The 27,773-nt window shown below is 55.4% G+C and overlaps 1 protein-coding gene across 2 annotated transcripts in view; it reads left to right on the forward strand.

Moving 5' to 3' along the window:
- Nucleotides 1–27,773, forward strand: part of LOC107078410 (MAM domain-containing glycosylphosphatidylinositol anchor protein 1) — a 177,332-nt gene that overhangs the window by 139,019 nt on the left and 10,540 nt on the right. For both annotated transcript variants that reach the window (XM_069178576.1, XM_069178577.1), the window contains exon 16: nt 5,385–5,515. In XM_069178576.1, the coding sequence (XP_069034677.1) occupies nt 5,385–5,515 (131 nt within the window). The remainder of the gene's footprint in view (nt 1–5,384; nt 5,516–27,773) is intronic.

The following is a 27,773-nucleotide window of genomic DNA, read 5'->3' on the forward strand; positions in this document are numbered from 1 at the left end:
GGGTACCATGAATCACACCCGCCTTCATTTTAGTTCTGAGATTGATCGCCCTGGACCAGGCTTGTTTTAATTGGCTCTTTTCATTTCCAGTTAAAGGGGAAGTGCATTGGGCTGTCTGAGCTGTATGATGGGCTTCTTGATGATGCATTCGTGCTCAGTGTTTTCAGCCAGACTGATTACACTGAGCCAGTGACCTGATGTCCCACTTGCTCCCCACGGTCCTTTCCTCTCGGAAGAGCCGCGGACCCTCAGCGGGGTGAAGACACAGGGTAGGGCCAGTGCTGTCGGGGCACCCTGCAGACAGATAGATGTGTCACCGGTAAACTTGTCAGATCTCCCCACCTGACAGCACAGTGAACGTGGTCAGTGTGCACCAGTCTGAGGGTGCTTGCTAGTGGGCCAGAGGTGCCCATTTGACCCGTAGTGCCCCGTAGTGACCCATAGTGACCCCTGACTTCCAGATCATGTTCAGAGAAGGACCTCAGGGACGACCTCCTGGAGAACCTGGGTGTCCTGTGAGATGTGAATCTTTAATCTGGGGGGGTATTTCTGCATCTGTGATGCTCCTGTTCAGTGCTGGAAACGTCCTTGGTGTGGCTGAGCTAGCTGCTGATGAGGAACATGCTGAGCCCTTCTCTCGTTTCGGAGGTGCTTTCAGGATGCTCCTTTCTGATGTTTCCTGTGTGAGCCAGGTTTCTGCAGCCACACCCCTGTAAACCCAGAGGAGGGCTCAGTGGCGCCCCCCGCAGGCCGCCCATACACTCAATCTGCCTTTGCCCCCCTGACACCCCACAGTGCTTTACCCTGGCACTGTGTCACCCCTAAAACCAGCACGTGCTGGGACCTGGGGGGGAGGGGAGACCCCTGCTGGTGGAGGGGGGTGTGAGGGCCGCGGGGGTCCCAGGAAACTCTGCTTTGTTCACGCTCTGCAGCCCTGTGCTCTGCCGCAGCAGGGGGACGCTATCTTCAGCAGCACTGAGCGTCAGGGCCCCTGTCCAACAGGAATCATGCATGAACGGGATTTTCAATCGGATTAATTTATTGGCTTAAATAAGAAATTACAGAACCGCCGGTGGTCTCTGGGCTCTGGCGCTCTGGAAGCTGCATGAGGAGGAGTGGGAGTCTTCTTCGCTCTCCCTTTCTCTGATCTCCTCCCCCCCTTCCTTTCTCACTGCATCTCACTCTGCAGCACTCAGTGTCTCTGTACGCTGTCCTGACAGAGGACACCCTGTCCTGACATAGGACATGCTGCCCTGTTAGGAGTGACATGCTGTCCTGTCAGAGGACACTCTGTCCTGTCAGAAACATGCTGTCCTGTCAGGAGTTACACGCTGTCCTTTCAGAGGACACATTGTCCTGTCAGAGGAAACTCTGTCCTGTCAGAAACATGCTGTCCTTTCAGAGGACACATTGTCCTGTCAGAGGAAACTCTGTTCTCTCTCACAGCTCTCTCAGTCCTGCTCTTCTTTCTCACAGTCCTTTGTTCTGCTCGTCTCTCTCCCTCTCTCATCCTGCTGCTCTCTCACTCCCTCATCCTGCTCCTCTCTCTCCCTCCCTCATCCTGCTCCTCTCTCTCCCTCCCTCATCCTGCTCCTCTCTCTCACTCCCTCATCCTGCTCCTCTCTCTCCCTCCCTCATCCTGCTCCTCTCTCTCCCTCCCTCACCCTGCTCCTCTCTCACTCCCTCATCCTGCTCCTCTCTCTCACTCCCTCATCCTGCTCCTCTCTCTCCCTCCCTCATCCTGCTCCTCTCTGTCACTCCCTCATCCTGCTCCTCTCTCTCCCTCCCTCATCCTGCTCCTCTCTCTCCCTCCCTCATCCTGCTCCTCTCTCTCCCTCACCCTGCTCCTCTCTCACTCCCTCATCCTGCTCCTCTCTCTCCCTCCCTCATCCTGCTCCTCTCTCTCCCTCACCCTGCTCCTCTCTCACTCCCTCATCCTGCTGCTCTCTCTCCCTCACCCTGCTCCTCTCTCTCACTCTCTCACCCTGCTCCTCTCTCTCCCTCCCCCATCCTGCTCCTCTCAATTCAATTCAATTCAAGGTGCTTTATTAGCATGACCGATGGGTACAATCAGTGTTGCCAAAGCAAATAAAAATAATGCTCCTCTCTCTCCCTCCCTCATCCTGCTCCTCTCTCTCCCTCCCTCACCCTGCTCCTCTCTCTCCCTCCCTCATCCCGCTCCTCTCACCGCTCCCATCACTGCCTGGTGCACACTCAGTGAGCTCTGGTCTCTCAGACAGTTCGCCTGCCCACTGCTCATGTAAGCAGCATGTGTCTGCAGGCTGTGCACCCCTGGGCCTCTGCGCTGTCAGTGGCAGGAGAGGAGGCTCTCCCAGCCGTGCCTGAGTGTGCTTCAGTCAGGAAGGTGCTTCAGTCCCTGGCTGTGGCTGTGCTCACTGTGCGGTGGAGAGCTCCGGAGTGCATTGTCCTGCAGCGCTGTCACATTGTGTGGGACACAATGCCATCCTCGCTCCCTGCCTCTCTCCAGCACTCTTCAAGCAGGAGGCGAAATTCACTTCTCCTCCATTTGCCTCATTAGCGGCAGTATTTTCCACACTTCAGCTCCAAAGAGAATTGCGTTTTAAATTGGCCCGATATCTCTGCTCCTCAGATTCTCCCTCTTCAGCTTTCTTTTTTAAAATAATTTCTTTCTCGTGTTTCTAAAGCCAGAGGAGACAAAGAGTGGCAGTCCGCCGATGCATGAAACGCAAGAAACGGGAACCAGGAGAGGGACAGGGAGCAGAGAAAAGTCAACTCCCTTCTGTTCAAAAGCTACCTGTGGCGTTTCAGGGTATCTCAGAATCTCCCCTAATCAGAAAACAGGCTGTGGGCGCAGGGAGGCCTGTATGGGCCACAGTGGGTGTTGTGGACAGGCAGGAGCAGTCTGATGTCAGACTCACTCAGTAGGCACTTGTGAAACATGTGGGCACACTGGTCACTCAGCTGGGCTCTCCCGACAAGACATGTTGAATTACATCACCACTCAGTGAACCGTCCCCCTCCAATCAGTCAGGGGACTGTCCTCTCTCACCAGTTACCAGGTGCACTGAGCACACCTGAGACAGGGGTCTGAGCACACCTGAGACAGACAGGGGTCTGAGCACACCTGAGACATATAGGGGTCTGAGCACACCTGAGACGGTTAGGAGTCTGAGCACAACTGAGACAGGAGTCTGGGCACACCTGAGACAGTTAGGAGTCTGGGCACACCTGAGACAGTTAGGAGTCTGAGCACACCTGAGACAGTTAGGAGTCTGGGCACACCTGAGACAGTTAGGAGTCTGGGCACACCTGGTACAGTTAGGAGTCTGAGCACACCTGAGACATTTAGGAGTCTGAGCACACCTGAGACATTTAGGAGTCTGAGCACACCTGAGACAGTTAGGAGAACCATGGAGGGGATAGGTTTTAGACAGGAGAAAGAGCTAAATCACTTGTGGTGATGATAATAATAATAATAATAATAATAATAATAATAATTGCTTACACTTATATAGCGCTTTTTCTGGACACTCCACTCAAAGCGCTTTACAGGTAATGGGGACTCCCCTTCACCACATTGGCCACCACCAATGTGGTGGTTATGTCACCATAATGGTTATGTCACCATTGATGACTAACCTCATCAATGATGAGGTTAGTCTCGGGGTATCCCAGTGCAGGTGTCAGTCACATTGCACAGGATGTTTTCAGCATGAACATGTCCAGTAGACCAGGTGGACAGGTAATGAGCTGAGAACATTATTCCCCATCCGTGAGAACTGCACAGGAAACGGTTGACTTTTCTCTGAATGTCAAGTGAAATTGCAATCATTGGGCCTGTTTGAAGAGGGATAGTCCTGGGCTCGGAGGGTTCTAATTTGCCTAATTAACCATTCTCCAATGGTTGCCATGACATTAAAGCGAAGTGCCTCCTGTTCTCAGTTTTAAATGTACTTCCACACATTTTCTACTTGTGTCATCGGTTTCAGGTTTCACTGTTTGTTCTGAAGAAGTCCTCTGGGTTGATTTTGTCAGTGTCTTTGAGGATTTTTAATACTTGTATCAGGTCTCCTCGCAGTCTTCTCTGTTCAAGACTAAAGAGACTCAGTTCCTTCAGCCTGTCAGTGTAGGACAGTCCCTTAATACTTGTATCAGGTCTCCTCACAGTCTTCTCTGTTCAAGACTAAAGAGACTCAGTTCCTCCAGCCTGTCAATATCAGTTCATTAATCCACAGAATGGTTGCTTTGTCTGGACGGATTCCAGATGCCTTTGACACACCTGGCACACTGTAGAGATATCTGTAGACGGAGCAGGAAGCTAGATTAGACACTATGAAGGAGTATCTAAGTATATCAGATGGCCGTCAGAAAAGAGGCTCTGAAGCACAATCATAAGGATGCTGTTGAAACACAAGACCCTGCCAAATAACAGCTTGAATAAACAATGTGTGGTAATTAAATAAAATGAGCAAGTGCTGCTTTTTTTAACTGTGAGCACCAGAGATCATTTCCATAAATTAGTATAAGTAGTGTGGTGAGTGAGCTTTACTCTGCAAGATGATAATGTGCCCATTAATAACTTAATAAACACAAGATTTGTTCCCTGCTATTATTAGTAACAAGTAAATTCCTCCTCTGTCAATATTAGGTATAAATGATTTCCATATTAATCAGTGTTTTGGGAACAAGAGTCTCTATAGGCTGGGAAAGAAGGACTAGGAAAGAGAGGGAGGCAGTGTGGGCTAGTGGTGAGAGCTGAGGGACATCTCTTTCTGTGTGTGAGGGGACTCAGAGCAGTAATTCTTTATGAGGAGACTCAGAGCTGTAATTATAATACTCTGTGTGTGCACTACTCAGTACAGTAATCATCTCTACAGTATCTGCTGTATTCAGTACAGTAATGTTCTCTATGTGCAGTATTCAGTACAGTAATACTCTGGGTGTGCACTACTCAGTACAGTAATACTCTCTATGTGCAATATTCAGTACAGTAATACTCTGGGTGTGCACTACTCAATATAGTAATATTCTCTATGTGGAGTATTCAGTACAGTAATACTCTCTGTGTTGCACTATTCAGTACAGTTAAATGGTCTACGTGCAGTATTCAGTACAGTGTTACTCTGTATGTTGCACTACTCAGTACAGTAATACACTGTGTGTGCACTACTCAGTACTGTAATACTCTTTGTGTTGCACTACTCAGTACAGTAATACACTGTATGTGCACTACTCAGTACAGTAACACTCTGCGTGTGCACTACTCGGTAAAGTAATACTCTGAGTTTGCAGTTCTCAGTATAGTAATGCTCTCTGTGTTGCACTACTCAGTACAGTAATACTCCCTGTGTTGCACTACTCACTACAGTAATACTCTCTGTATGTATGTGTGTGTGTTTCAGGTTCCCTGAATGTTATGCTGCGAGGCAGGAGCTTTGGCGGAACAGGCCCTCCGGTCTGGAGCCTCTCTGGAAGCCAGGGAAACTCCTGGAAGCAGGCCAATGTCACTGTCAGCCCCAGCGGCCCGTTTCAGGTACTGACAGAGACCAGGGGCATCAGGGCAGGCAGTGAGAGGAGGGTGCAGTGTGAGACACAGCCCAGTGTGAGACAGTGGGTAGTCCAGTAGAGCTGGGGTACAGGGCTCAGTGAGAGGGGTGCAGTGTGAGACACAGTGCAGTGTGAGACAGTGGGTAGTCCAGTAGAGCTGGGGTACAGCGCTCAGTGAGAGGGGTGCAGTGTGAGACACAGCGCAGTGTGAGACAGTAGTTAGTCCAGTAGAGCTGGGGTACAGGGCTCAGTGAGAGGGGTGCAGTGTGAGACACAGTGCAGTGTGAGACAGTGGGTAGTCCAGTAGAGCTGGGGTACAGGGCTCAGTGAGAGGGGTGCAGTGTGAGACACAGCGCAGTGTGAGACAGTGGTTAGTCCAGTAGAGCTGGGGTACAGGGCTCAGTGAGAGGGGTGCAGTGTGAGACACAGCGCAGTGTGAGACAGTGGGTAGTCCAGTAGAGCTGGGGTACAGGGCTCAGTGAGAGGGGTGCAGTGTGAGACACAGCGCAGTGTGAGACAGTGGGTAGTCCAGTAGAGCTGGGGTACAGGGCTCAGTGAGAGGGGTGCAGTGTGAGACACAGTGCAGTGTGAGACAGTGGGTAGTCCAGTAGAGCTGGGGTACAGGGCTCAGTGAGAGGGGTGCAGTGTGAGACACAGCGCAGTGTGAGACAGTGGTTGGTCCAGTAGAGCTGGGGTACAGGGCTCAGTGAGAGGAGGGGTGCAGTGTGAGACACAGCGCAGTGTGAGACAGTGGGTAGTCCAGTAGAGCTGGGGTACAGGGCTCAGTGAGAGGGGTGCAGTGTGAGACACAGCGCAGTGTGAGACAGTGGTTAGTCCAGTAGAGCTGGGGTACAGGGCTCAGTGAGAGGGGTGCAGTGTGAGACACAGCGCAGTGTGAGACAGTGGGTAGTCCAGTAGAGCTGGGGTACAGGGCTCAGTGAGAGGGGTGCAGTGTGAGACACAGCGCAGTGTGAGACAGTGGTTAGTCCAGTAGAGCTGGGGTACAGGGCTCAGTGAGAGGGGTGCAGTGTGAGACACAGCGCAGTGTGAGACAGTGGGTAGTCCAGTAGAGCTGGGGTACAGGGCTCAGTGAGAGGGGTGCAGTGTGAGACACAGTGCAGTGTGAGACAGTGGGTAGTCCAGTAGAGCTGGGGTACAGGACTCAGTGAGAGGGGTGCAGTGTGAGACACAGCGCAGTGTGAGACAGTGGGTAGTCCAGTAGAGCTGGGGTACAGGGCTCAGTGAGAGGGGTGCAGTGTGAGACACAGTGCAGTGTGAGACAGTGGGTAGTCCAGTAGAGCTGGGGTACAGGGCTCAGTGAGAGGGGTGCAGTCTGAGACACAGCGCAGTGTGAGACAGTGGGTAGTCCAGTAGAGCTGGGGTACAGGGCTCAGTGAGAGGGGTGCAGTGTGAGACACAGTGCAGTCTGAGACAGTGGGTAGTCCAGTAGAACTGGGGTACAGGGCTCAGTGAGAGGGGTGCAGTGTGAGACACAGCGCAGTGTGAGACAGTGGGTAGTCCAGTAGAGCTGGGGTACAGGGCTCAGTGAGAGGGGTGCAGTGTGAGACACAGTGCAGTGTGAGACAGTGGGTAGTCCAGTAGAGCTGGGGTACAGGGCTCAGTGAGAGGGGTGCAGTGTGAGACACAGCGCAGTGTGAGACAGTGGGTAGTCCAGTAGAGCTGGGGTACAGGGCTCAGTGAGAGGAGGGGTGCAGTGTGAGACACAGTGCAGTGTGAGACAGTGGTTAGTCCAGTAGAGCTGGGGTACAGGGCTCAGTGAGAGGGGTGCAGTGTGAGACACAGCGCAGTGTGAGACAGTGGGTAGTCCAGTAGAGCTGGGGTACAGCGCTCAGTGAGAGGGGTGCAGTGTGAGACACAGCGCAGTGTGAGACAGTGGGTAGTCCAGTAGAGCTGGGGTACAGGGCTCAGTGAGAGGGGTGCAGTGTGAGACACAGCGCAGTGTGAGACAGTGGTTAGTCCAGTAGAGCTGGGGTACAGGGCTCAGTGAGAGGAGGGGTGCAGTGTGAGACACAGCGCAGTGTGAGACAGTGGTTAGTCCAGTAGAGCTGGGGTACAGGGCTCAGTGAGAGGGGTGCAGTGTGAGACACAGCGCAGTGTGAGACAGTGGTTAGTCCAGTAGAGCTGGGGTACAGGGCTCAGTGAGAGGGGTGCAGTGTGAGACACAGCGCAGTGTGAGACAGTGGGTAGTCCAGTAGAACTGGGGTACAGGGCTCAGTGAGAGGGGTGCAGTGTGAGACACAGCGCAGTGTGAGACAGTGGGTAGTCCAGTAGAGCTGGGGTACAGGGCTCAGTGAGAGGAGGGGTGCAGTGTGAGACACAGTGCAGTGTGAGACAGTGGTTAGTCCAGTAGAGCTGGGGTATAGGGCTCAGTGAGAGGGGTGCAGTGTGAGACACAGCGCAGTGTGAGACAGTGGGTAGTCCAGTAGAGCTGGGGTACAGGGCTCAGTGAGAGGGGTGCAGTGTGAGACACAGCGCAGTGTGAGACAGTGGTTAGTCCAGTAGAGCTGGGGTACAGGGCTCAGTGAGAGGGGTGCAGTGTGAGACACAGCGCAGTGTGAGACAGTGGGTAGTCCAGTAGAGCTGGGGTACAGGACTCAGTGAGAGGGGTGCAGTGTGAGACACAGCGCAGTGTGAGACAGTGGGTAGTCCAGTAGAGCTGGGGTACAGCGCTCAGTGAGAGGGGTGCAGTGTGAGACACAGCGCAGTGTGAGACAGTGGGTAGTCCAGTAGAGCTGGGGTACAGGGCTCAGTGAGAGGGGTGCAGTGTGAGACACAGCGCAGTGTGAGACAGTGGGTAGTCCAGTAGAGCTGGGGTACAGGGCTCAGTGAGAGGGGTGCAGTGTGAGACACAGCGCAGTGTGAGACAGTGGTTAGTCCAGTAGAGCTGGGGTACAGGGCTCAGTGAGAGGGGTGCAGTGTGAGACACAGCGCAGTGTGAGACAGTGGGTAGTCCAGTAGAACTGGGGTACAGGGCTCAGTGAGAGGGGTGCAGTGTGAGACACAGCGCAGTGTGAGACAGTGGGTAGTCCAGTAGAGCTGGGGTACAGGGCTCAGTGAGAGGAGGGGTGCAGTGTGAGACACAGTGCAGTGTGAGACAGTGGTTAGTCCAGTAGAGCTGGGGTACAGGGCTCAGTGAGAGGGGTGCAGTGTGAGACACAGCGCAGTGTGAGACAGTGGGTAGTCCAGTAGAGCTGGGGTACAGGGCTCAGTGAGAGGGGTGCAGTGTGAGACACAGCGCAGTGTGAGACAGTGGTTAGTCCAGTAGAGCTGGGGTACAGGGCTCAGTGAGAGGGGTGCAGTGTGAGACACAGCGCAGTGTGAGACAGTGGGTAGTCCAGTAGAACTGGGGTACAGGACTCAGTGAGAGGGGTGCAGTGTGAGACACAGCGCAGTGTGAGACAGTGGGTAGTCCAGTAGAGCTGGGGTACAGCGCTCAGTGAGAGGGGTGCAGTGTGAGACACAGCGCAGTGTGAGACAGTGGGTAGTCCAGTAGAGCTGGGGTACAGGGCTCAGTGAGAGGGGTGCAGTGTGAGACACAGCGCAGTGTGAGACAGTGGGTAGTCCAGTAGAGCTGGGGTACAGGGCTCAGTGAGAGGGGTGCAGTGTGAGACACAGCGCAGTGTGAGACAGTGGTTAGTCCAGTAGAGCTGGGGTACAGGGCTCAGTGAGAGGGGTGCAGTGTGAGACACAGCGCAGTGTGAGACAGTGGGTAGTCCAGTAGAGCTGGGGTACAGGACTCAGTGAGAGGGGTGCAGTGTGAGACACAGCGCAGTGTGAGACAGTGGGTAGTCCAGTAGAGCTGGGGTACAGCGCTCAGTGAGAGGGGTGCAGTGTGAGACACAGCGCAGTGTGAGACAGTGGGTAGTCCAGTAGAGCTGGGGTACAGGGCTCAGTGAGAGGAGGGGTGCAGTCTGAGACAGGGCAGGGTATTGTATTCAAGCTTACATGTCATTCACCATGTTCACAAAAGCAGTCTCTTGTGCTCATGAAGATGTCAGTAACAAAGTGATTCCTGACTTTCCGTCATTTCTTGTTGTGGTTGTGGGCTGAGGTGTGGACTCAGGTGTGCACTCAGGTGTGGACTGAGGTGTGGACTCAGGTGTGGGCTGAGGTGTGGACTGAGGTGTGGACTGAGGTGTGCACTCAGGTGTGGGCTGAGGTGTGGACTGAGGTGTGTACTCAGGTGTGGGCTGAGGTGTGGACTGAGGTGTGGACTGAGGTGTGGGCTGAGGTGTGGACTGAGGTGTGGACTCAGGTGTGGGCTGAGGTGTGGACTCAGGTGTGGACTGAGGTGTGCACTCAGGTGTGGGCTGAGGTGTGGGCTGAGGTGTGGACTGAGGTGTGAGCTGAGGTGTGGACTCAGGTGTGGACTCAGGTGTGGGCTGAGGTGTGGACTGAGGTGTGAGCTGAGGTGTGGGCTGAGGTGTGGACTGAGGTGTGGACTCAGGTGTGGGCTGAGGTGTGGACTCAGGTGTGGACTGAGGTGTGGACTGAGGTGTGGGCTGAGGTGTGGACTGAGGTGTGGACTCAGGTGTGGACTGAGGTGTGGACTCAGGTGTGGACTCAGGTGTGGACTCAGGTGTGGGCTGAGGTGTGGGCTGAGGTGTGGACTGAGGTGTGGACTCAGGTGTGGACTCAGGTGTGGGCTGAGGTGTGGGCTGAGGTGTGGACTCAGGTGTGGGCTGAGGTGTGGACTGAGGTGTGGACTGAGGTGTGGACTGAGGTGTGGACTGAGGTGTGGACTCAGGTGTGGACTGAGGTGTGGACTCAGGTGTGGACTGAGGTGTGTACTCAGGTGTGGGCTGAGGTGTGGGCTGAGGTGTGGACTGAGGTGTGGACTCAGGTGTGGACTGAGGTGTGGACTGAGGTGTGGGCTGAGGTGTGGGCTGAGGTGTGGGCTGAGGTGTGGACTGAGGTGTGGACTCAGGTGTGGGCTGAGGTGTGGGCTGAGGTGTGGGCTGAGGTGTGGACTGAGGTGTGGACTGAGGTGTGGACTCAGGTGTGGACTGAGGTGTGGACTCAGGTGTGGACTGAGGTGTGGACTCAGGTGTGGACTGAGGTGTGGACTGAGGTGTGGGCTGAGGTGTGGACTCAGGTGTGGGCTGAGGTGTGGACTGAGGTGTGGGCTGAGGTGTGGGCTGAGGTGTGGGCTGAGGTGTGGACTGAGGTGTGGGCTGAGGTGTGGACTGAGGTGTGGGCTGAGGTGTGGACTGAGGTGTGGACTCAGGTGTGTACTCAGGTGTGGGCTGAGGTGTGGACTGAGGTGTGGACTCAGGTGTGGACTCAGGTGTGGGCTGAGGTGTGGACTGAGGTGTGGACTGAGGTGTGGACTCAGGTGTGGACTCAGGTGTGGGCTGAGGTGTGGACTGAGGTGTGGACTGAGGTGTGGACTCAGGTGTGGACTCAGGTGTGGACTCAGGTGTGGGCTGAGGTGTGGACTGAGGTGTGGACTGAGGTGTGGACTCAGGTGTGGACTCAGGTGTGGGCTGAGGTGTGGACTGAGGTGTGGACTGAGGTGTGGACTCAGGTGTGGACTCAGGTGTGGGCTGAGGTGTGGACTGAGGTGTGGACTGAGGTGTGGACTGAGGTGTGGACTGAGGTGTGGACTGAGGTGTGCACTCAGGTGTGGGCTGAGGTGTGGGCTGAGGTGTGGACTGAGGTGTGGGCTGAGGTGTGGACTCAGGTGTGGACTCAGGTGTGGACTGAGGTGTGGGCTGAGGTGTGGGCTGAGGTGTGGACTCAGGTGTGGACTGAGGTGTGGACTGAGGTGTGGACTCAGGTGTGGACTCAGGTGTGGACTGAGGTGTGGACTGAGGTGTGGACTGAGGTGTGGACTCAGGTGTGGGCTGAGGTGTGGACTGAGGTGTGGGCTGAGGTGTGGACTGAGGTGTGGACTGAGGTGTGAGCTGAGGTGTGGACTCAGGTGTGGGCTGAGGTGTGGACTGAGGTGTGGACTCAGGTGTGGACTGAGGTGTGCACTCAGGTGTGGACTGAGGTGTGGACTCAGGTGTGGACTGAGGTGTGGACTGAGGTGTGAGCTGAGGTGTGGACTCAGGTGTGGACTCAGGTGTGGGCTGAGGTGTGGACTGAGGTGTGGACTGAGGTGTGGACTGAGGTGTGGACTGAGGTGTGGACTCAGGTGTGGACTGAGGTGTGGACTCAGGTGTGGACTGAGGTGTGGACTGAGGTGTGGGCTGAGGTGTGGGCTGAGGTGTGGACTCAGGTGTGGGCTGAGGTGTGGACTGAGGTGTGGACTGAGGTGTGGACTCAGGTGTGGGCTGAGGTGTGGACTCAGGTGTGGACTGAGGTGTGGACTCAGGTGTGGGCTGAGGTGTGGACTCAGGTGTGGGCTGAGGTGTGGACTGAGGTGTGGACTGAGGTGTGGACTGAGGTGTGGACTCAGGTGTGGGCTGAGGTGTGGACTCAGGTGTGGGCTGAGGTGTGGACTGAGGTGTGGACTGAGGTGTGGACTGAGGTGTGCACTCAGGTGTGGGCTGAGGTGTGGGCTGAGGTGTGGACTGAGGTGTGGACTCAGGTGTGGGCTGAGGTGTGGGCTGAGGTGTGGACTGAGGTGTGGACTGAGGTGTGGGCTGAGGTGTGCACTCAGGTGTGGACTCAGGTGTGGACTGAGGTGTGGACTGAGGAGTGGACTGAGGAGTGGACTCAGGTGTGGACTCAGGTGTGGGCTGAGGTGTGGGCTGAGGTGTGGACTCAGGTGTGGACTCAGGTGTGGGCTGAGGTGTGGACTCAGGTGTGGACTCAGGTGTGGACTCAGGTGTGGGCTGAGGTGTGGGCTGAGGTGTGGACTGAGGTGTGGACTGAGGTGTGGACTCAGGTGTGGGCTGAGGTGTGGACTCAGGTGTGGGCTGAGGTGTGGACTGAGGTGTGGACTGAGGTGTGGACTCAGGTGTGGACTGAGGTGTGGACTGAGGTGTGGACTCAGGTGTGGACTGAGGTGTGGACTCAGGTGTGGACTGAGGTGTGGACTCAGGTGTGGACTCAGGTGTGGACTCAGGTGTGGGCTGAGGTGTGGACTGAGGTGTGGACTGAGGTGTGGACTCAGGTGTGGACTCAGGTGTGGGCTGAGGTGTGGACTGAGGTGTGCACTCAGGTGTGGACTGAGGTGTGGACTCAGGTGTGGACTGAGGTGTGGACTGAGGTGTGGGCTGAGGTGTGGGCTGAGGTGTGGACTGAGGTGTGGACTGAGGTGTGGACTGAGGTGTGGACTGAGGTGTGGACTCAGGTGTGGACTCAGGTGTGGACTCAGGTGTGGACTCAGGTGTGGACTCAGGTGTGGGCTGAGGTGTGGACTGAGGTGTGGACTCAGGTGTGGGCTGAGGTGTGGACTCAGGTGTGGGCTGAGGTGTGGACTGAGGTGTGGACTGAGGTGTGGACTCAGGTGTGGGCTGAGGTGTGGACTGAGGTGTGGGCTGAGGTGTGTACTCAGGTGTGGGCTGAGGTGTGGGCTGAGGTGTGGACTCAGGTGTGGACTGAGGTGTGGGCTGAGGTGTGGACTGAGGTGTGGACTCAGGTGTGGACTGAGGTGTGGACTGAGGTGTGGACTCAGGTGTGGACTCAGGTGTGGACTGAGGTGTGGACTGAGGTGTGCACTCAGGTGTGGGCTGAGGTGTGGGCTGAGGTGTGGACTGAGGTGTGGACTCAGGTGTGGACTGAGGTGTGGACTCAGGTGTGGACTCAGGTGTGGGCTGAGGTGTGGGCTGAGGTGTGGGCTGAGGTGTGGGCTGAGGTGTGGACTGAGGTGTGGACTCAGGTGTGGGCTGAGGTGTGGACTCAGGTGTGGACTCAGGTGTGGGCTGAGGTGTGGGCTGAGGTGTGGGCTGAGGTGTGGGCTGAGGTGTGGACTGAGGTGTGGACTCAGGTGTGGACTCAGGTGTGGACTGAGGTGTGGACTGAGGTGTGCACTCAGGTGTGGGCTGAGGTGTGGGCTGAGGTGTGGACTGAGGTGTGGACTCAGGTGTGGACTGAGGTGTGGACTGAGGTGTGGACTCAGGTGTGGACTCAGGTGTGGGCTGAGGTGTGGACTGAGGTGTGGACTGAGGTGTGCACTCAGGTGTGGACTCAGGTGTGGACTCAGGTGTGGACTCAGGTGTGGACTCAGGTGTGGGCTGAGGTGTGGACTGAGGTGTGGACTCAGGTGTGGACTGAGGTGTGGACTGAGGTGTGCACTCAGGTGTGGACTGAGGTGTGGACTCAGGTGTGGACTCAGGTGTGGACTCAGGTGTGGGCTGAGGTGTGGACTGAGGTGTGAGCTGAGGTGTGCACTCAGGTGTGGACTGAGGTGTGGACTCAGGTGTGGACTGAGGTGTGGGCTGAGGTGTGGACTGAGGTGTGGACTGAGGTGTGGACTCAGGTGTGGACTGAGGTGTGGACTCAGGTGTGGACTGAGGTGTGGACTGAGGTGTGGGCTGAGGTGTGGGCTGAGGTGTGGACTCAGGTGTGGGCTGAGGTGTGGACTGAGGTGTGGACTCAGGTGTGGACTGAGGTGTGGACTCAGGTGTGGACTGAGGTGTGGACTGAGGTGTGGACTGAGGTGTGGACTCAGGTGTGGACTGAGGTGTGGACTCAGGTGTGGGCTGAGGTGTGGACTGAGGTGTGGACTCAGGTGTGGACTCAGGTGTGGACTGAGGTGTGGACTGAGGTGTGGACTCAGGTGTGGACTCAGGTGTGGGCTGAGGTGTGGACTGAGGTGTGGACTCAGGTGTGGACTCAGGTGTGGGCTGAGGTGTGGACTGAGGTGTGGACTGAGGTGTGGACTGAGGTGTGGGCTGAGGTGTGGACTCAGGTGTGGGCTGAGGTGTGGACTGAGGTGTGGACTCAGGTGTGGACTGAGGTGTGGACTCAGGTGTGGACTGAGGTGTGGACTCAGGTGTGGACTCAGGTGTGGACTCAGGTGTGGGCTGAGGTGTGGACTGAGGTGTGGACTCAGGTGTGGGCTGAGGTGTGGACTGAGGTGTGCACTCAGGTGTGGACTGAGGTGTGGACTGAGGTGTGGACTGAGGTGTGGACTGAGGTGTGGACTGAGGTGTGGACTGAGGTGTGGACTGAGGTGTGGACTGAGGAGTGGACTGAGGTGTGCACTCAGGTGTGGACTGAGGTGTGGACTGAGGTGTGGACTGAGGTGTGGACTGAGGTGTGGACTGAGGTGTGGACTCAGGTGTGGACTGAGGTGTGGGCTGAGGTGTGGACTGAGGTGTGGACTGAGGTGTGGGCTGAGGTGTGGGCTGAGGTGTGGACTGAGGTGTGGACTGAGGTGTGCACTCAGGTGTGGGCTGAGGTGTGGGCTGAGGTGTGGACTGAGGTGTGGACTCAGGTGTGGACTCAGGTGTGGACTGAGGTGTGGGCTGAGGTGTGGACTGAGGTGTGGGCTGAGGTGTGGACTCAGGTGTGGGCTGAGGTGTGGACTGAGGTGTGGGCTGAGGTGTGGGCTGAGGTGTGGGCTGAGGTGTGCACTCAGGTGTGGACTGAGGTGTGGACTCAGGTGTGGGCTGAGGTGTGGGCTGAGGTGTGGACTGAGGTGTGGGCTGAGGTGTGGACTCAGGTGTGGGCTGAGGTGTGGACTGAGGTGTGGGCTGAGGTGTGGGCTGAGGTGTGGACTGAGGTGTGGACTGAGGTGTGGGCTGAGGTGTGCACTCAGGTGTGGACTGAGGTGTGGACTCAGGTGTGGACTGAGGTGTGGACTCAGGTGTGGGCTGAGGTGTGGGCTGAGGTGTGCACTCAGGTGTGGACTGAGGTGTGGACTCAGGTGTGGGCTGAGGTGTGGACTGAGGTGTGGACTCAGGTGTGGGCTGAGGTGTGGACTCAGGTGTGGACTGAGGTGTGGACTCAGGTGTGGGCTGAGGTGTGCACTCAGGTGTGGACTGAGGTGTGGACTCAGGTGTGGGCTGAGGTGTGGACTCAGGTGTGGGCTGAGGTGTGGACTGAGGTGTGGGCTGAGGTGTGGACTGAGGTGTGGACTGAGGTGTGGACTGAGGTGTGGACTCAGGTGTGGGCTGAGGTGTGGACTGAGGTGTGGGCTGAGGTGTGGACTGAGGTGTGGACTCAGGTGTGGGCTGAGGTGTGGACTGAGGTGTGGACTCAGGTGTGGACTCAGGTGTGGACTCAGGTGTGGACTCAGGTGTGGGCTGAGGTGTGGACTGAGGTGTGGACTGAGGTGTGGACTGAGGTGTGGACTCAGGTGTGGGCTGAGGTGTGGACTGAGGTGTGGGCTGAGGTGTGGACTGAGGTGTGGACTCAGGTGTGGGCTGAGGTGTGGACTGAGGTGTGGACTCAGGTGTGGACTCAGGTGTGGACTGAGGTGTGGACTGAGGTGTGGACTGAGGTGTGGACTCAGGTGTGCACTCAGGTGTGGGCTGAGGTGTGGGCTGAGGTGTGGACTGAGGTGTGGACTGAGGTGTGGGCTGAGGTGTGGACTCAGGTGTGGACTCAGGTGTGGGCTGAGGTGTGGACTCAGGTGTGGGCTGAGGTGTGGGCTGAGGTGTGGACTGAGGTGTGGGCTGAGGTGTGGACTGAGGTGTGGACTGAGGTGTGGACTCAGGTGTGGACTCAGGTGTGGGCTGAGGTGTGGACTGAGGTGTGGACTGAGGTGTGGGCTGAGGTGTGGACTCAGGTGTGGGCTGAGGTGTGCACTCAGGTGTGGACTCAGGTGTGGGCTGAGGTGTGGACTGAGGTGTGGACTGAGGTGTGGGCTGAGGTGTGGACTCAGGTGTGGACTGAGGTGTGGACTGAGGTGTGGACTCAGGTGTGGACTCAGGTGTGGGCTGAGGTGTGGACTGAGGTGTGGACTGAGGTGTGGGCTGAGGTGTGGACTCAGGTGTGGACTGAGGTGTGGACTGAGGTGTGGACTCAGGTGTGGACTCAGGTGTGGGCTGAGGTGTGGGCTGAGGTGTGGACTCAGGTGTGCACTCAGGTGTGGACTCAGGTGTGGGCTGAGGTGTGGACTGAGGTGTGGGCTGAGGTGTGGACTGAGGTGTGGACTCAGGTGTGCACTCAGGTGTGGGCTGAGGTGTGGGCTGAGGTGTGGACTCAGGTGTGGGCTGAGGTGTGGACTCAGGTGTGGGCTGAGGTGTGGGCTGAGGTGTGGACTGAGGTGTGGGCTGAGGTGTGGACTCAGGTGTGCACTCAGGTGTGGGCTGAGGTGTGGACTCAGGTGTGGGCTGAGGTGTGGGCTGAGGTGTGGACTCAGGTGTGGGCTGAGGTGTGGACTGAGGTGTGGACTGAGGTGTGGGCTGAGGTGTGGACTCAGGTGTGGGCTGAGGTGTGGGCTGAGGTGTGGGCTGAGGTGTGGACTGAGGTGTGGACTCAGGTGTGGACTCAGGTGTGGGCTGAGGTGTGGACTGAGGTGTGGACTGAGGTGTGGACTGAGGTGTGGACTGAGGTGTGGACTCAGGTGTGGGCTGAGGTGTGGACTGAGGTGTGGACTCAGGTGTGGACTGAGGTGTGGACTCAGGTGTGGACTGAGGTGTGGACTCAGGTGTGGACTCAGGTGTGGACTCAGGTGTGGGCTGAGGTGTGGACTGAGGTGTGGACTGAGGTGTGGACTCAGGTGTGGGCTGAGGTGTGGACTGAGGTGTGCACTCAGGTGTGGGCTGAGGTGTGGGCTGAGGTGTGGACTGAGGTGTGGACTCAGGTGTGGACTCAGGTGTGGACTGAGGTGTGGACTGAGGTGTGAGCTGAGGTGTGGACTGAGGTGTGCACTCAGGTGTGGACTGAGGTGTGGGCTGAGGTGTGGACTGAGGTGTGGACTGAGGTGTGGGCTGAGGTGTGGACTCAGGTGTGGACTCAGGTGTGGACTCAGGTGTGGGCTGAGGTGTGGACTGAGGTGTGGACTGAGGTGTGAGCTGAGGTGTGGACTCAGGTGTGGGCTGAGGTGTGGGCTGAGGTGTGGACTGAGGAGTGGACTGAGGAGTGGACTGAGGTGTGGACTGAGGTGTGGGCTGAGGTGTGGGCTGAGGTGTGGACTGAGGTGTGGACTGAGGTGTGGACTGAGGTGTGGGCTGAGGTGTGGACTGAGGTGTGGACTGAGGTGTGAGCTGAGGTGTGGACTCAGGTGTGGGCTGAGGTGTGGACTGAGGTGTGGACTCAGGTGTGGACTGAGGTGTGCACTCAGGTGTGGACTGAGGTGTGGGCTGAGGTGTGGACTGAGGTGTGGACTGAGGTGTGGACTGAGGTGTGGACTGAGGTGTGGACTGAGGTGTGGACTCAGGTGTGGGCTGAGGTGTGGACTCAGGTGTGTACTCAGGTGTGGGCTGAGGTGTGCACTCAGGTGTGGACTCAGGTGTGGACTCAGGTGTGCACTCAGGTGTGGACTGAGGTGTGCACTCAGGTGTGGACTGAGGTGTGGACTCAGGTGTGGGCTGAGGTGTGGGCTGAGGTGTGGACTGAGGTGTGGGCTGAGGTGTGGGCTGAGGTGTGGGCTGAGGTGTGGACTGAGGTGTGGGCTGAGGTGTGGACTCAGGTGTGGGCTGAGGTGTGGGCTGAGGTGTGGACTGAGGTGTGGACTCAGGTGTGGGCTGAGGTGTGGACTGAGGTGTGCACTCAGGTGTGGGCTGAGGTGTGGACTGAGGTGTGAGCTGAGGTGTGCACTCAGGTGTGGACTGAGGTGTGGACTGAGGTGTGGACTGAGGTGTGGGCTGAGGTGTGGACTGAGGTGTGGACTGAGGTGTGGGCTGAGGTGTGGGCTGAGGTGTGGACTGAGGTGTGCACTCAGGTGTGGGCTGAGGTGTGGACTCAGGTGTGGACTGAGGTGTGGACTCAGGTGTGGACTGAGGTGTGGACTGAGGTGTGAGCTGAGGTGTGGACTGAGGTGTGCACTCAGGTGTGGACTCAGGTGTGGGCTGAGGTGTGGACTGAGGTGTGGACTGAGGTGTGCACTCAGGTGTGGGCTGAGGTGTGGACAGGTGTAGTAACAGTGGTGATAGTAGTAGTAACAGTGGCAATAGTAGTTGTAACAGCAGTAGTAACAGTGGTGGTAACAGTGGTAGTAACAGTGGTGATAGTAGTAGTAAGAGCAGTAGTAACAGTGGTGGTAGCAGCAGTAGTAACACTGGTGGTAACAGTGGTAGTAACTGGTGGTAGCAGTAGTAGTAATAGTGGTAGTAACATTAGCAATATTAGTAGTAACAGTGGTGGTAGCAGCAGTAGTAATAGTGGTGGTAAAAGTGGTATTAACTGTGGTGGTAGCAGCAGTAGTAACTGTGGTGGTAACAGCGTTAGTAACAGTGGAGATAGTAGTACTAAGAGTGGTAGTAACGGTGGTGGTAGCAGGAGTATTAATAATGGTGGTAACTGTGGTAGTGACGGTGGTGGTAGCAGGAGTATTAATAATGGTGGTAACTGTGGTAGTGACGGTGGTGGTAGCAGGAGTATTAATAATGGTGGTAACTGTGGTAGTGACGGTGGTGGTAGCAGGAGTATTAATAATGGTGGTAACAGTGGTAGTGACGGTGGTGGTAGCAGGAGTATTAATAATGGTGGTAACAGTGGTAGTGACGGTGGTGGTAGCAGGAGTATTAATAATGGTGGTAACAGTGGTAGTGACGGTGGTGGTAGCAGGAGTATTAATAATGGTGGTAACAGTGGTAGTGACGGTGGTGGTAGCAGGAGTATTAATAATGGTGGTAGCAGTGGTAGTGACGGTGGTGGTAGCAGGAGTATTAATAATGGTGGTAACAGTGGTAGTGACGGTGGTGGTAGCAGGAGTATTAATAATGGTGGTAACAGTGGTAGTGACGGTGGTGGTAGCAGGAGTATTAATAATGGTGGTAGCAGTGGTAGTGACGGTGGTGGTAGCAGGAGTATTAATAATGGTGGTAACAGTGGTAGTGACGGTGGTGGTAGCAGGAGTATTAATAATGGTGGTAACAGTGGTAGTGACGGTGGTGGTAGCAGGAGTATTAATAATGGTGGTAACAGTGGTAGTGACGGTGGTGGTAGCAGGAGTATTAATAATGGTGGTAACAGTGGTAGTGACGGTGGTGGTAGCAGGAGTATTAATAATGGTGGTAACTGTGGTAGTGACGGTGGTGGTAGCAGGAGTATTAATAATGGTGGTAACTGTGGTAGTGACGGTGGTGGTAGCAGGAGTATTAATAATGGTGGTAACAGTGGTAGTGACGGTGGTGGTAGCAGGAGTATTAATAATGGTGGTAACAGTGGTAGTGACGGTGGTGGTAGCAGGAGTATTAATAATGGTGGTAACAGTGGTAGTGACGGTGGTGGTAGCAGGAGTATTAATAATGGTGGTAACAGTGGTAGTGACGGTGGTGGTAGCAGGAGTATTAATAATGGTGGTAACAGTGGTAGTGACGGTGGTGGTAGCAGGAGTATTAATAATGGTGGTAACAGTGGTAGTGACGGTGGTGGTAGCAGGAGTATTAATAATGGTGGTAACTGTGGTAGTGACGGTGGTGGTAGCAGGAGTATTAATAATGGTGGTAGCAGTGGTAGTGACGGTGGTGGTAGCAGGAGTATTAATAATGGTGGTAGCAGTGGTAGTGACGGTGGTGGTAGCAGGAGTATTAATAATGGTGGTAACTGTGGTAGTGACGGTGGTGGTAGCAGGAGTATTAATAATGGTGGTAGCAGTGGTAGTGACGGTGGTGGTAGCAGGAGTATTAATAATGGTGGTAACAGTGGTAGTGACGGTGGTGGTAGCAGGAGTATTAATAATGGTGGTAACAGTGGTAGTGACGGTGGTGGTAGCAGGAGTATTAATAATGGTGGTAACAGTGGTAGTGACGATGGTGGTAGCAGGAGTATTAATAATGGTGGTAACCGTGGTAGTGACGGTGGTGGTAGCAGGAGTGGTCACAGTGGTGACTGCAGTAGTAACTGGAGCAGTATCAGCCGTGGTAGCAGTAGTAGTAACTGCAGTAGTAGCAGTAGTCCTACAGGGGTTGTAGCAGCTGCAGCAGCAGGACTAGTTGTGGCAGTGACGGCAGCAGTAAGGATTTATATCAGATTATTTCAGGGCCCAAGTACACCCCCAGTGTTTGGTGTACATTACAGGGTTCAAAATCACAATAACACTGAAGAGAAATAAAGACAGAGATACGAACACTAATTAAGAGCCTGATCTAAACGTGTAGGAGAGTGACAGCTCTCCGATGGGCAGGGAGGGAGCTCCAGGGCGGGGGAGCCAGCCGGCTGCAGCAGACCTGTGAGAAGACTCTGCTGGGTCACAGCGAGGGATGAGAGAGGAGCATGGCAGGGATTTGGTGTGAAGGGCTTTTAAAGAGCAAAACTCTGAACTGAGTGCACTGGGTGAAGAGGAGCGAGTGAAGACGGGCCAGAATCGGGGTGATTCAAAACTCAAGATCGCACAAGACCCCCAGACTTCTCATAGCAAAGCAAAATTTGAGGCTATTTTTTCCAAATTGTGGGGAATTTCCTAAACAGGATGTATCGTGTCTGCCGGGGATTTAGGCATATCACCTCAGTTTTTGTCAAATTGAAGTGGAGGAAATTTGAGCTCAACCAGGCATAAATTTCACTCACAAAGATTGGCATTACCGAGCTGTCACGTGGAGGGTCAGATGAGATGGAGATATAACACTGAATGTCGTCATCTTAAAACTGAAAGCAGACATCCTTTTCGCCAAAAAGACTGCCTGATGGGAGTAAATAGATTAAAAACAGATCAATTCTTAACATAAGCCTTGGGGTACACCTGAAGAGAGTGGGGCATTTTCTATTCATACGTTTTCTTACTACTTTTTCCAATTAAGGGTTACGGGGAGCCTATCCCAGCAAGCAATGGGCACAAGGTGGATACACCCTGGACAGGACACCAGTCCATCACAGGGCCAGACTAATGCACTCACACCAGGGCCAGTTTTTCCAGAAGCCAGTTAACCTACCAGCATGTCATTGGACTAGTAGCAGGGGTAGTAGTAGTAGCAGGGGTAGTAGTACAAGTAACATTTGTAGTAGCAGGGGTAGTAGTAGGATGAGTAGCAGTTGTAGGAGCAGGGAACAGGGGCAGAATCAGGGGTAACAGTAGGAGCAGCAGGAGGTCAGTTGTAGCAGCAGGGGCAGAATCAGGGGTAACAGCAGGAGCAGCAGGAGTCTCAGTTGTAGCAGCAGGGGCAGAATCAGGGGTAACAGCAGGAGTCTCAGTTGTAGCAGCAGGGGCAGAATCAGGGGTAACAGCAGGAGCAGCAGGAGTCTCAGTTGTAGCAGCAGGGGCAGAATCAGGGGTAACAGCAGGAGCAGCAGGAGTCTCAGTTGTAGCAGCAGGGGGAGAATCAGGGGTAACAGCAGGAGCAGCAGGAGTCTCAGTTGTAGCAGCAGGGGCAGAATCAGGGGTAACAGCAGGAGCAGCAGGAGTCTCAGTTGTAGCAGCAGGGGGAGAATCAGGGGTAACAGCAGGAGCAGCAGGAGTCTCAGTTGTAGCAGCAGGGGCAGAATCAGGGGTAACAGCAGGAGCAGCAGGAGTCTCAGTTGTAGCAGCAGGGGCAGAATCAGGGGCAACAGCAGGAGCAGCAGGAGTCTCAGTTGTAGCAGCAGGGGCAGAATCAGGGGTAACAGCAGGAGCAGCAGGAGGTCAGTTGTAGCAGCAGGGGCAGAATCAGGGGTAACAGCAGGAGTCTCAGTTGTAGCAGCAGGGGCAGAATCAGGGGTAACAGCAGGAGCAGCAGGAGTCTCAGTTGTAGCAGCAGGGGCAGAATCAGGGGTAACAGTAGGAGCAGCAGGAGTCTCAGTTGTAGCAGCAGGGGCAGAATCAGGGGTAACAGCAGGAGCAGCAGGAGTCTCAGTTGTAGCAGCAGGGGCAGAATCAGGGGCAACAGCAGGAGCAGCAGGAGTCTCAGTTGTAGCAGCAGGGGCAGAATCAGGGGTAACAGCAGGAGCAGCAGGAGGTCAGTTGTAGCAGCAGGGGCAGAATCAGGGGCAACAGCAGGAGCAGCAGGAGTCTCAGTTGTAGCAGCAGGGGCAGAATCAGGGGTAACAGCAGGAGCAGCAGGAGGTCAGTTGTAGCAGCAGGGGCAGAATCAGGGGCAACAGCAGGAGCAGCAGGAGTCTCAGTTGTAGCAGCAGGGGCAGAATCAGGGGTAACAGCAGGAGCAGCAGGAGTCTCAGTTGTAGCAGCAGGGGCAGAATCAGGGGTAACAGCAGGAGCAGCAGGAGTCTCAGTTGTAGCAGCAGGGGCAGAATCAGGGGCAACAGCAGGAGCAGCAGGAGTCTCAGTTGTAGCAGCAGGGGCAGAATCAGGGGTAACAGCAGGAGTCTCAGTTGTAGCAGCAGGGGCAGAATCAGGGGTAACAGCAGGAGCAGCAGGAGTCTCAGTTGTAGCAGCAGGGGCAGAATCAGGGGTAACAGCAGGAGCAGCAGGAGTCTCAGTTGTAGCAGCAGGGGCAGAATCAGGGGCAACAGCAGGAGTCTCAGTTGTAGCAGCAGGGGCAGAATCAGGGGTAACAGCAGGAGCAGCAGGAGTCTCAGTTGTAGCAGCAGGGGCAGAATCAGGGGTAACAGTAGGAGCAGCAGGAGTCTCAGTTGTAGCAGCAGGGGCAGAATCAGGGGTAACAGCAGGAGCAGCAGGAGTCTCAGTTGTAGCAGCAGGGGCAGAATCAGGGGTAACAGCAGGAGCAGCAGGAGTCTCAGTTGTAGCAGCAGGGGCAGAATCAGGGGTAACAGTAGGAGCAGCAGGAGTCTCAGTTGTAGCAGCAGGGGCAGAATCAGGGGTAACAGCAGGAGCAGCAGGAGTCTCAGTTGTAGCAGCAGGGGCAGAATCAGGGGTAACAGCGGTAGTAGCAGTAGTCTCAGTTGTAGCAGCAGGGGCAGAATCAGGGGTAACAGCAGGAGCAGCAGGAGTCTCAGTTGTAGCAGCAGGGGCAGAATCAGGGGTAACAGTAGGAGCAGCAGGAGTCTCAGTTGTAGCAGCAGGGGCAGAATCAGGGGTAACAGCAGGAGCAGCAGGAGTCTCAGTTGTAGCAGCAGGGGCAGAATCAGGGGTAACAGCAGGAGCAGCAGGAGTCTCAGTTGTAGCAGCAGGGGCAGAATCAGGGGTAACAGCAGGAGCAGCAGGAGTCTCAGTTGTAGCAGCAGGGGCAGAATCAGGGGTAACAGCGGTAGTAGCAGTAGTCTCAGTTGTAGCAGCAGGTCTAGCAGCAGCAGTAGGAGGGGTAGAAGCAGTAATAGCAGAGGTAGCAGTCGTGAGAGTAGCAGGGCTGGTGGTGGTGGTGGTAGGAGTAGTATCGGGGGTGATATCGTTCTGGTCAGCCCTCAGTATGAGAGTGTGTGTAACTGTGTGAGTGTGTGGTTGTGTGTGTGTGAATGTGCTCAATGCCAGTGTGTGTGACTGTGTGTAAACTTTAAGAAAGAAATCTCCTAATATTACAGTTATTCAACACATTCCTTTAGGGGCTCATTTTATATTGTGTCAGACATTTATTTGGCATTTTGTTATTTGTTGTTTCTTATTAAAAATCAGCCAGAGCCCCCTGGGCCTGGAGGTACTGAACACTTGCAGTGTGTTCAGTCAGTGTGGAGTCCTGGCTGTGCAGAACATGCTCTGGGCCTGATGCCTCCCATTACAGCCCTGGAGCGCTGTCAACTGCAGGAAAGAGATCAATAGTCTCAGCAGGAACCACAACCAGGACAGCATCCAGAGACTCCGGCTGGAAAACACAGAGCCACAGGGAGACAGAGGGTCAGTCAGGGCACTGAGGGGCGACAGCAGGGAGATGGGGTGTCTCTACAGAGAGAGGGGTCAGTCAGTACACTGAGGGGTGACAGCAGGGAGATGGGGTGTCTCTACAGAGAGAGGGGTCAGTCAGGGCACTGAGGGGTGACAGCAGGGAGATGGGGTGTCTCTACAGAGAGAGGGGTCAGTCAGGGCACTGAGGGGTGACAGCAGGGAGATGGAGTGTCTCTACAGAGAGAGGGGTCAGTCAGGGCACTGAGGGGTGACAGCAGGGAGACGGGGTGTCAGGACATCCACTAAAGGCCCGAACAGCCCAGCTGAATCCCAGGGTACCTTTAGATATCTGGAGCCCCCGGTGTCCCCTGGAATCGCACTGTCTGGCCAAGGGCTCTGGCAATAGAGTCCGTTAAAACGGAAGCAGTGTTTAATTGGCCACTTGTCTGCTCGGAGCCTCGTAAACGCAGCTGGAGAGAGCAGATGGTGGGTGAATAAATACATGAGCAAACGTTACTGCCATCGATTTTACTGTAACGGCCCTATTTTGGGAAGGTTTAAACTCAAGCGGCGCCGAGGGGTCTCCTGTCTCCGGCGTCTCTTTGTAACGTCTGTAATAAAACGTATCGATTGGACCGGAGTCGGTGTCTGAGAACCACATGCGAGTAAATGTTTAATCAGCACTGAAGGAAAGTGTGTGCATGAACAGGGTGGGTCTCCGGAGGAAGGGTGGGGCTGGGTGAGGGGTGGGGACCCCTCTGTAGGGAGGCAGTCATGAGCACGCCCAGCCCACACGCACTCTCTCTCCGTTTCCATCCACTCTGTCAACACAGCATGGGAGGGCTGACCAGAACGATATCACCCCCGATACTACTCCTACCACCACCACCACCAGCCCTGCTACTCTCACGACTGCTACTGTACCTCTGCTATTACTGCTTCTACCCCTCCTACTGCTGCTAGCTAGCTAGTAATCACACACACTCGCACTGTCGCTCACACACAGTCACACACACTCGCACTGTCGCTCACACACAGTAGCACACACTCACACTGTCGCTCACACACAGTCGCACACACTCGCACTATCGCTCACACACAGTCGCACACACTCGCACTGTCACTCACACACAGTCACATACACTCGCCCTGTCACTCACACACAGTCACATACACTCAAACTGTCGCTCACACACAGTCACATACACTCACACTGTCGCTCACACACAGTCGCACACACTCGCACTATCGCTCACACACAGTCGCACACACTCGCACTGTCACTCACACACAGTCACATACACTCGCCCTGTCGCTCACACACAGTCGCACACACTCGCACTGTCACTCACACGCTCCCTCTCACTCACAGTCACACACACTCGCACTGTCGCTCACACACACTCACACTGTCGCTCTCACACTCCCTCTCACTCGCACACACTCACACTGTCGCTCACACACAGTCGCACACACTCGCAGTCGCTCACACACAGTAGCACACACTCACACTGTCGCTCACACGCGCCCTCTATCTTACACACAGTCGCACACACTCGCCCTGTCGCTCACACACAGTACCACACACTCACAGTGTCGCTCACACACAGTACCACACACTCACACTGTCGCTCACACACAGTACCACACACTAACACTGTCGCTCACACGCGCCCTCTAACTTACACACAGTCACACACACTCACACTGTCGCTCACACACAGTCGCACACACTCACACTGTCGCTCACACTCACACACAGTCACACACAGTCACACACACTCGAACACACTCACACTGTCGCTCACTCACAGTCGCAAACACTCACACTGTCACTCAGACGCTCCCTCTCACTCACAATCACACACTCACACTGTCTCTCACACACAGTCGCACACACTCACACTGTCGCTCACACTCACACACAGTCACACACAGTCACACACACTCGAACACACTCACACTGTCGCTCACACACAGTCGCACACACTCACACTGTCGCTCACACTCACACACAGTCACACACAGTCACACACACTCGAACACACTCACACTGTCGCTCACTCACAGTCGCAAACACTCACACTGTCACTCACACGCTCCCTCTCACTCACAGTCACACACTCACACTGTCGCTCTCACACTCCCTCTCACTCGAACACACTCACACTGTCGCTCACACACAGTCGCAAACACTCACACTGTCACTCACACGCTCCCTCTTACTCACAGTCACACACTCACACTGTCGCTCTCACACTCCCTCTCACTCACACAGTCACACACACTCACACTGTCGCTCACACACAGTCACACACACTCACACTGTCGCTCACACACTCCCTCTCACGCGCACACAGTCACACACACTCGCACTTTTCTTGATTCCTGTTCCACTGTGGACGAAGGTGGCAGGTCCAGCCACAAGCTCCTGGGCGTTCACCCCTGTGGGCTGCAGGCAGGAGCCAGCGCTCTCACTGAGCCTTCAGAGAGGATTCTGGGATTGAGCCAAGCCGGTGACAGAGATCACTCCGGATGGCAGCAGCCGTGTGGCGGGAGCAGAGCGAGCAGATGGCTGCGATCCTAATTGGAGACAAGGAATCACTGCTTTGTTTGAAAAAATACCCTGCCCACCCCCTCCTGCAGCCAGCGGGGGCAGTCTCCGCAGAGCCAAGGGCTGCTGGCTGATGGGCAGAGAGGTCACATCAAGCATGCAGGCGGCATCTTGAGCAGCCGGCCTCTGCGCCAGAGGAGAGCTCGGCGAATCACGCGTCTCATGTAGCGCTGGGAGCACAGAAGGGATTTCTCCGCAGGGCCAAGACAGGGGTGTAATTAACACTCACACAAGTGCGGAAAATAGAAAAAAATATTGCTAATAAAATCAGCTCCCCGTTTGAGAATCACTCAGCGAAATATAATCGCAGTTTGACGGGCGTGTTGCGGATGGTGGCCGAGCTCCTTAATTAATTCTCTCCCAGCAGATTATCCTGCCGAGCCTCGGCAAACCAGGGGTGGTAAATAAGTTACCCCCCTCCTTGCTGCCCTGGCTGTGTGGCTGAGGAGTCTTGGCCACTGATGGCTTTGCTGCTTTAGGGGCTCCCCGGTCTGGGCTGGACCCCGCCATTGTGCAAACTGGATTAACTGCATCACAGTAGAGGGGTGTGCATTACAGGTCCACCCCCTCTCTCGCGTTAGCACCCCCCAGCGGTGAGGGCACTTAAAGAATTCGACTTTGAATTTTTTTTTTTTACGGCGCTGGCTTGGGCTCCGTACAGAGATCCGGGTGTGAAGCTGGCTTGGAAAACATGCCAGGATTTCAGGAATGACCATCCTGGAGCAGATGCAGCCTGCGGACAACCCCCTCGGTCCCGCTCCTGTCCCGCTCGGATCCCGGGACAGAGCAGGGCTGGTGGACACTGGCCAGCACACAGCCCCTTCTCCAGCACCAGTCCCCAGTCCCTGTCCTGCTGCCCTGATCCAATTAAACAGACTCTCAGGCAGCCTGCGGAGCTGCAGAAGAGAGACGCCTGGCTGTGTGTGGTCAGAGGTTCCAGGGAGAGGGGATCAG

Source organism: Lepisosteus oculatus, chromosome 2 (genome assembly GCF_040954835.1).
Source record: "Lepisosteus oculatus isolate fLepOcu1 chromosome 2, fLepOcu1.hap2, whole genome shotgun sequence".
In the NCBI taxonomy this organism is placed as follows: Eukaryota; Metazoa; Chordata; class Actinopteri; order Semionotiformes; family Lepisosteidae; genus Lepisosteus; species Lepisosteus oculatus.